General features: G+C 34.0%; 1 protein-coding gene across 1 annotated transcript; it reads right to left on the bottom strand.

Moving 5' to 3' along the window:
• Positions 1 to 2237: 2237 nt before the first annotated feature.
• LOC123558753 (uncharacterized) lies at positions 2238 to 8850 on the bottom strand. The gene is made up of 3 exons (XM_045350621.2): positions 8735 to 8850; positions 8251 to 8440; positions 2238 to 7880 (listed from the first exon to the last, which is right to left on the bottom strand). The coding sequence occupies exons 2-3, from the start codon at positions 8429 to 8431 to the stop codon at positions 7186 to 7188; spliced, it is 876 nt and encodes a 291-aa protein (XP_045206556.2). The 5' UTR covers positions 8432 to 8440; positions 8735 to 8850; the 3' UTR covers positions 2238 to 7185.
• Positions 8851 to 9058: the final 208 nt, after the last annotated feature.

Genomic DNA, 9058 nt, shown 5'->3' with positions numbered 1-9058 from the left:
TACCAAGAAAAAACAAACAAACAACAACTTAGAGATATGCGCAGTTGTGTTCATACGCGGTGTACTTGGAGCTTTCAATGATACATACAGAAAAACATGTAGCCAATGGAGTGAGAAAAAGTGGCTGCTTACAGCAGGTAATTTATAGAATGAATGTCCATCTGGGGAAATGAGGCACTGGCTGCTTAAGACAGGTTGGCTGCTTAATAGAGGTGACCGCTAAAGCAGGTTTTTCTGTAGAGCACTATTCCATGAAAGGAGCCGCATGTTGTCCCCAGTTTAATTAATGGGTTTGCCCTAACGAGAAAAATATTATACCTGCTATTAGATTCTACCACTAGAAGATATGAATAGAATCACCGGAAAGCACCAGATAGCACCGAAACACTGGAAAGCATTCACATTTCTTTTTAAAAACAATAAAGGGTGTTCTGGTTGGCTTTTAAATGTTTTTAATTAATTTTTGAAAATAAATCATATAATTCGATAAATGTTAAGGCAATTTGGTTTCATATATTACAATAGTATTATTATATACATTACGTGAGTGCTTTCCGGTCCTGTGGAAAAATATGAAATTAGCTGTTTTTGTTTTAATAATAAAATTCACTACCTCTAGTACCTATTCGAATTTATGTACTACAAGTAGGACACTCGCATATACTGTTTTACTAAGTAAATAATGTAAACATGATAATAATAAAGACTTTATGCGTGGGCGAGCACGTGCTGTTCGTGCCGTTTGCTGATGTTTATAATCAAATTATAGTTGATGTCTCAAGTAAGTACTGTAAATAAAAAAAAACAAAAAAAAAAAAAAAAAACTTACTTGTCACATTAACAATATTTATATACATAAAATGTTTGTGAATATCGGCTAAATTATTCATATGAAGGGGTTTATTTGTACTGGAATAACACACACATCTATTATACATCTAAAGGTAAGATTTAAACTAATCTTAATTACCATCGATTTTTGAAACAATTAATGAAAAAGCGAATGTCCATCACTGAAGTAACTAATCGTTTTTTCATGGTCTAATACAAATATTTTTATAACTTATTGTCACACGTACAGGAGTCATTCTTTATACAATTATTATTATGAAACATTTTTTCTTTTACAGTTTGCTAAATAAATAAATAAATATATATATTGCTAATTTAGATATAATACTTTTTTGGTTCGATGAACTTATGTAAGCTAGGCCAAGGATAATAATAATGTGGCAAACAGCGATATCTTATATCTCTGTAAAACGGACAAACTAGTAAATAGTAAAATTAATTCTCAACTACGTTCACTACACTCGTAGAATACATATCCTATTCTGTCTTTCAATATTTCTGTATCTACCTTCTTCTATCAACATTTGTGAGTTGAACATCTAAATCTACTCAAAGCTTTTCGATGATTTACATTACTTACACAACATATATACCAAAATCATCTGTAATTATACAGTAAGTGTCTAATTTAGGCAAGTTATTGATTTCATTATACCATTGTTGTAAGTATTGATTTTATATGCGCTGAATCATTTGAGTCAGTTGTACATTTGTAATATTTTGATCATTCCATTTACATTTACATTTTATTTCAGAAAGTACAAAGGCCACCGGCCCATACACAATATACAACATACATAATATAATATACATCATTACAAATATGTTATCCAGCCGACATATAATGTGCACAAGACATAAGATATCTGAACACAAAACCACATAAATCAAGGTCACAAATATTAAAGGTTACTATCACAATAAGACTTTCTCTGCTTCATTGTATAATGTACATACATTGCCGAGTTTCTAACAACAGTTTTGTTTCTGCTAGACATCAAAATATTAAACTTGTGTATATTTGGATCCTCATAGTATTTTGCTTGGATATATTTTTGTCTAATATCAAGATAGTACGGATATATCAGTACAAAGTGGTACTCATATTCTAAACTTCTGCTATACAAAATACACATCCTTTAATTTCTTGGTATTCCCATATGTTTACCCTTTTCCAGCATTAGCTGATGAGAGGATGATCTTAATGCAATTAAACTAGATCTAAATTTGACAATATCTATAAAGTCAACATATGGTTCAGGCTCCATATATATGCAAATCCAAGTATAATTAACATACATCTGACATCATTAGACCACTTATTTGATATAGTACTGTTATCATTCTTCATATTATAAATCCTATACTCCAGTGGATCTTTACTTGTTTGTAATCTCTACCAATATTTTATTATTCTTTTTTTTCTGTAAACATGTAAAGTGTATCTTCCTAGTTCGACGTACACATTTGTTGTCTAACACCTAACAATTGTTATTTTATTTTATTTACATTTAAGTCACAGCATAAAAGAACACATTACAATACATAAATATCACAGACATGGTTTCATAAAACATATTTTCTAAAAAAAAAAAAAAAAAACAAATTCACAATCACAATTCGATTACATTAAATAGCACAGTATCACAATTTGCATACTTTTAATATGATAATGATACCAAATGTCATTGCTAAAAAAGAAACTGTGTTATTAAAATGCTAGGGACCTATGGATAACCCATTAAGCTAAAAGCTTATTTCCAATGAGGTCCATTGAACAAAAAATATGCACTCGCTCAATACCCGGTGCTTTGTTCATCGTGTAATTCCAGCGAAACTATGTCGAATAACGTATTCAGTGAAAACAGCACTTTAAGTGCTTGATTTGATAATACATTCTGTGCTTAGAAAGAACGACCATTAGAAGAAATAGTTACTCCAAGATATGTAAACGTTTTAACAATTTGCAATTTTTGATTTTCAGACCTATTACCTGGTTTACAAAGCATAACAATAGTTTTATTGGAATTAGTTTTATTTAGAATTAGTCAGTAAATAATAGATCCAAATCAGGCAACAGTTTTATATGCATCTTTTGACGATGCGGTTAATCTCCTCCTTAAATTTGGCCCGGGAGCATTTTTCTGTAAAACAGATATTGCTAATGCATATAGACTCATATCCATACAACCAGATGATTACAGCCTTTTAGATTTCAAATTTAAATTTTAAAAACCAGGTTTACTCTGACAAATGTCTGTCTACGGGTGGCTTCCAACAATTGTGCTATTTTCAGTTATATGCGACTTACTTTTATATACTTAGTATTTTGTTTTAGCTCGGGCCTTGAATGGATTGCAAAGAAGTAAACTTGGTATCCCAAACATTATACACATACTAGATGGGTCCATCTGATACAAATGCATGCAAACGTCATCTAGATAAATTTCTATCCATGTGCAATTCAGTTGGGGTCTCGATCAAGGATGAACAAACACAACAGCCTTTTGCAAAATAATAACCTTTATGGCTTTTGAGCTAGACTCTATCAATATGGTTGCTCGGTTACCACAGGAAAAACTTGTTTAACTTAGAAATCTGTTTTCAGCCCATGCCAAACGAAAGAAAATAATACTACAAGAATTGCAAAGACTACTTGGCTTACAAAATTTCTTTTGCATTGTAGTCACTCCTGTCAGATGTTTCTAAAGAGATTAATTGATCTGACAAGAAAGGTTTCCAACCCGAAACATAGGATTACTCTTAATGCAGAGAACAGAAAAGACATCTGAGCATGGTCAATATTTGCTGACTATTTCAATAGGAGAAATCTTCTCTTAGATGGTAAATGGGTCACCGACAATCAAGTACATCTCTTTACAGATGCACCTGGCACATGCTGTGTATATTTTAAACAAACAAACTTCCAAAGACCATCATTTAATGTATTTGGTTAGATGCTTTGTGATACTTTGCATGAAATATAACATTCTTGTAAAAGCTAGGCTGTGGGAAATTAAATTGTTTCCTGATTTTCTATCACGATTACAGATCGAACAGTTCAAAGGGAGCTGAACCAAACATGGATAAAGACCCCACAGACGTAGAGTCAATAGTATTAGTTTTGTCCTCGACCAAACAGTTTTAGATCTTTTAAACGATTCTTTATCGTTGGCCACAAAACAATCGTGTAAGAATGCGTTTAGACATTATTGCGAATTCTCATCACATGCTTACCCCGGAAAATATTATTTTCCTATTTCTGAGTATAAAATAGCTTAATACACTGCTTTCTGTCACAAACAAGGTTTCCGTCATTCCACTATTCGGACAAAATTGTCAGATTTGGCATAGTTTCACAAAATCAATCAGTACCAGAACCCAACAGATACATTTGTAGTTTCAAAATTAATGTATGGGATAAGAACAAATTCTGCTTCAACTGATTCACGACTTCCAGTTACGCCCCGATTCTTGGAAACCCTTACAGAAGCACTGAAAAAGGCGGTAACCTCTTCGTATGACAAACACCTTTTTCTGTGACATATTCATTGTATCCTTCTTTGGCCCGTTGAGATTCGGTGAGATTGCGCTAACTAGAACAGGTAGAAGTAATGTCATACAAAGGTACAACATTACTTTCCACAAAACAGGCAGTACTTACAAGAAAGCCATTATACGTATGTCGAAATATAAACATTTCGATAGAAAACCTTCCACAGTAGTTCTTAAAAGAATTTAAGACATCAAAATATGCCCTGTGAGGGCATTACTCAGATTCCTACGTAAAAGAACACCCAAACCGGGTCAACTTTTCAACCGCAAACATGGCCGTCAACTGTATAGCTAAACCCTATATATACGCTCCGTTGTAAGGAAATGCTTGACTCATTTGGGTTTGGACCAAGCAAAATACACACCACACTCCTTTAGGTGAATATTCTATAACAAAATGGTAATCATCTTCTAATGTAGTGCATATTTATCATTTCCTTTCACGAAACGGTACACTGAGGTTTCTTCCATCGGCTCCATTCTAGTTCTAGTCTATGAGAGGACATTTTTAATTTTGATAAGGCAATACTGTATTTCAAAACATTTGCGGCATTGCGGCATTTTAATTAGGATTTAATTCCAAAGAATGCGACATATCTGTTAATCGTTGCTTTACAACTGAGAGAAAACTATTTACCAGACACCTTGATTCAGCTAAACTTCGTAAAAGCCATATTTGACAGTGAAAGTTTAATTTTTGTTACCCATATTTTTGGATGAGCATCTGTATCAGCAATAAACATATTATATGCGACTTTTATATATTTTGTGTCAGGACAACCAATACCTAATTATACTCAAACAACGTCTAAACATACAGGAAATTCTATTGTTCTGAGTAAAAAATTTTACAACAAGAATACGTTTACTGTACTCTTTCTTTTATAAATAGTCCTGGGTTATATGCTATATGCGAGAATCAATTAGGTAATTAAAAAGCAACAATGAAATTTCCGACGCAAAAGCAGCATACCGAACGTATCAGAATACATTGAGTCATTTAACATCTGTTTGCCTGCAACGCGATGATTATTTGATTCTACTCAACGATTTTAATCAATCCTCGAGCAGTTTCTTCTTCCTATTTGAGTGGAAAACCCGTTACGGTTGGGGCACAATTTTAGGGTTAATCAGGTAACCGTAAACACATGTTTTTTGTCGAGGCTTAGCATTCATTTTGGATTTCCAATATCTGGTTGGCATCCCGGCTTAGATCAGTCTCGTATTCTTGGCATCAGATTTTCATGACCTACTTTGTACTTTTCAATATGTAAATTTATACGACATATTTTTTCCTGTAGATAAAACAGTATTAACTTTTCATAGATCAGAATATCAATTTCTTGTCCGTTTTTTCTCTTGAAAATCATAAAAGAAGATATTTACCAGTACATTATCCTTTGTCAGGATACGGGTTATATGACCCAGGGAAGTGCCTTTAGTATCTTGAACATTGAAATGGGTCCAATCGCTAAGGGGACTATGTCTTAGACTAGCTGACAAACGATACAGAATGTCCTTTGTTAAAACGTAAAGCTGGTGAGACCAAATACCTCATACATAAATTTTCCTCTGGCTACCTTGCCTAAATGATTCGTGTACCAATGACTCGTAAATGATTTCTATTATAGGCTATATAATTTCAGGGATCAGGCAAATCACTAAATGTTTAAAACTAACAATCTTCGATTTTAATAATTAGCTCAAACTCCTATAGGCTGGAGACTCTATACTTGACTAGTCTTTTTGTTGAAGTTTCCGTCAGACAATGTCTTTGAATCAACAACATATTAGTCCTATTGCATAGATGCTCGGACTCTGTCCTCTTAATTGAAGTTGCAACTTATATGATTGCCCTGATTCCATGATGCTCAGCGCCTATATGCTATCACATGTAGCATTCAACTACCATATACGTATATCCCTGATACCTTGGCTGTACTTCGCCAATAACGCTAAACCGTCTATAAGCTGGAACTTTCCTACTATCTCAGTAGATTACCAAACTCTGGGTCTCTGTCTTAGCATTCCGATGCCTAGCCTATATTTGCTATCGTCTAAGGTAAAACTCCTATGCGCTGGCCCTATAGCTCGAAACCTTCTTGAAATTCTGCAACTCTTCTTTTGTCTATGAACTTCAAACGTTTTCTTTTTAATAATTTATCCGTCTTGACAGGGTAGTTGCAATAACTTTCTTATCAAGGTACTGGGATAAATTAATTGAATCCTCGGTGTGTCTTCTTCAATGATCTCTCTGTTGTTGTGTTCTGTAGGCACCTCGCTATACCTACACGCTGTTAAAAGACAATGTGCCGTGTAAAGCTAAAGTTTTCATTGTATACCGATTATATCGAAGAAAAGAGGAGTCGCACTTGCTTTACATAATATCTAATATTAAGAAATCACCACATGACACGAATGCTACACTTGTAAATGTCCGCTCGACATGTAAATTACTGTAGGCCCCGGAAATGCATAAATAAAACATGTATCCATGAAACCCCTAAAATGCTCGATTTTGAAGATAGTAATGTTATTGCATTAGAGAAATCGAGACACCAAATAGACCGATAGTGTGTTTCAATGGTTATAAAATATTGGACCTTTTCTATTACGTCATGTCACACATTTTTATTAGTACAGTTTGTAGTGGATAGTTTTACTGTTTACAATGGCACAAGTTTCACTATACTAAACGTATCAAAACTGTAGAACTAGTCTACGTATCTTTAAACATCATTCATATATCAAAATAAAGAATCCAAACAACACCCTATACTAAACTATATGTGCAGTTGCCAGCCATATCTTATCAGTGTTGGTTTCAATTTTGACCTTGTTAAACATTCGAATAGCAGTTTCCTCAACCGGCACGCTATGATGAATGTATTTCGGTAAAGGCTTGTCTTCTAATATCATGAAATGAACAACGGTTCCTATTGGTAATCCTGAAAGCATATTGTACAAAAGAGCTTCAATGACATCTTCGTTGTCGCCAAAGACATTTCGAAGTCCATATTCATTGTTCGGTTTCCTATGAATGCTACCATATCCTACAATTTTCCCAGCTTTCATAGCAACAGCAACGCGAACAAGTTCTCCCGAAAACCAGGCACGTAAAATCCTCGTTCGGTCAAAGGTTGGATACACTTGCCTATCATATTCCATTAAAGCGGGCCACATGTTTTCAGTAAGTGTCACAGTATCATATGACGACTGAATACTTTGTTTCATGTCGCTTGTAACTTTTACCACGCAAAATTGGACTTTATAAGCCTGGAAGGGAAATCCATGTGCTATGTACCAGTCTGCCATGTCTGGGCCGCCATCCAGAACGATATTCTGATCGCCGGCCTTCTCTAACATGGCCGTCCATAGCAACCGTCCAATCCCTTTTTTGCGGAGATCTTTCCGCACAATGAAGTTACCAAAGTAAATAGTATTCGGAGCATTCTGACTTACACCACAAAAGCCTGCAACAGCGACATACATACATGACCACATCGAGTAAAAAAACACTCATTACAAATACTGAAAGAATTCCATACAGTTTAAAATTGCTTTTAACTGGTAAATGAATTTTAGATTTACTTAAGTGTTTGTTTGAAACATTGTGTGAGATGCGAAACTGTTTCACCGAAGGCTTAACTCGGTACGGATACCGCTGAATAATATATAATTATTTAATAATTATCTATGGAGAATAAAATATATTCTTTTGGCTAGTTTATAAGACTTGCTTCCAAGCGAAACAGATTGTTTCCTCTCCTGGCAGGACACATCCGTTTCATATTTCAGCAAGTGTCCCAGTACATATACAGGTATCGATATCATTTAACTTACCTACTGGCTCGTCATTTCTATCTGCAGCAACAATCAGATAATTTGGGTCAATTTTAATGTATGACAAATGGTCATACATAGATAGATCCCACTCAAAATCTTCAGCAAACTCCATCAAAAGCTTCACATCTTCTGGTTTACTTTGTCGGATAGATACCTCGCTAGCAGTCACCGTTGACATAATTATTACCTATAAAAACAGATATTTTGTCTAACGATGCTTTTTTCATTCCATTCAAAACATGACAGAAAATTTTCAATGCTGACATTTTTAGATACCGTATAAAATTATAAGTATATCTCTAGTACCTTTTACTTAGTGACACTGAGACGATGTAAGAACTAATATAAACATCAGTAAATAGAATAAAAATCTTAGTATATTGATTTAGCCTATATTTACAACGTACTGAGAAGCCCTTCGCATTCGTTAATCTTTACGTCAAAAACACAATTTTTGATTGTTAATATGAAAATTATTTACCTTTACATGTACCTTAACCCTCTTTACAATATAACTTTAACTTTGCGAGATAGATATTAGATGTACGAGATTGGGAACAATATATATGTCATCTAGTTGATAAGATATGTCTTTACGATATGTAACTCAGGGACTAGTTTTAACATACGCACATGCACATATAAGCGATATGATGATTGCTTTGATAAGTCGCGAGAGTTGTCGCTATAACTTTAAAGCTGCACACCTGCCGGCTTATATCATTTTTCCGGAATTTAGAGAAAGCTTTCACGTACTAGTCAGTTATTGGAACATAAAGAAAATGTGAAGTGATTTTAAGCATTT

The sequence above is a fragment of the Mercenaria mercenaria genome, chromosome 5 (genome assembly GCF_021730395.1).
Source record: "Mercenaria mercenaria strain notata chromosome 5, MADL_Memer_1, whole genome shotgun sequence".
NCBI lineage: Eukaryota > Metazoa > Mollusca > Bivalvia > Venerida > Veneridae > Mercenaria > Mercenaria mercenaria.
Note: the sequence above shows the minus strand (reverse complement) of the source record. Positions and strands in the feature narration are given on the sequence as shown.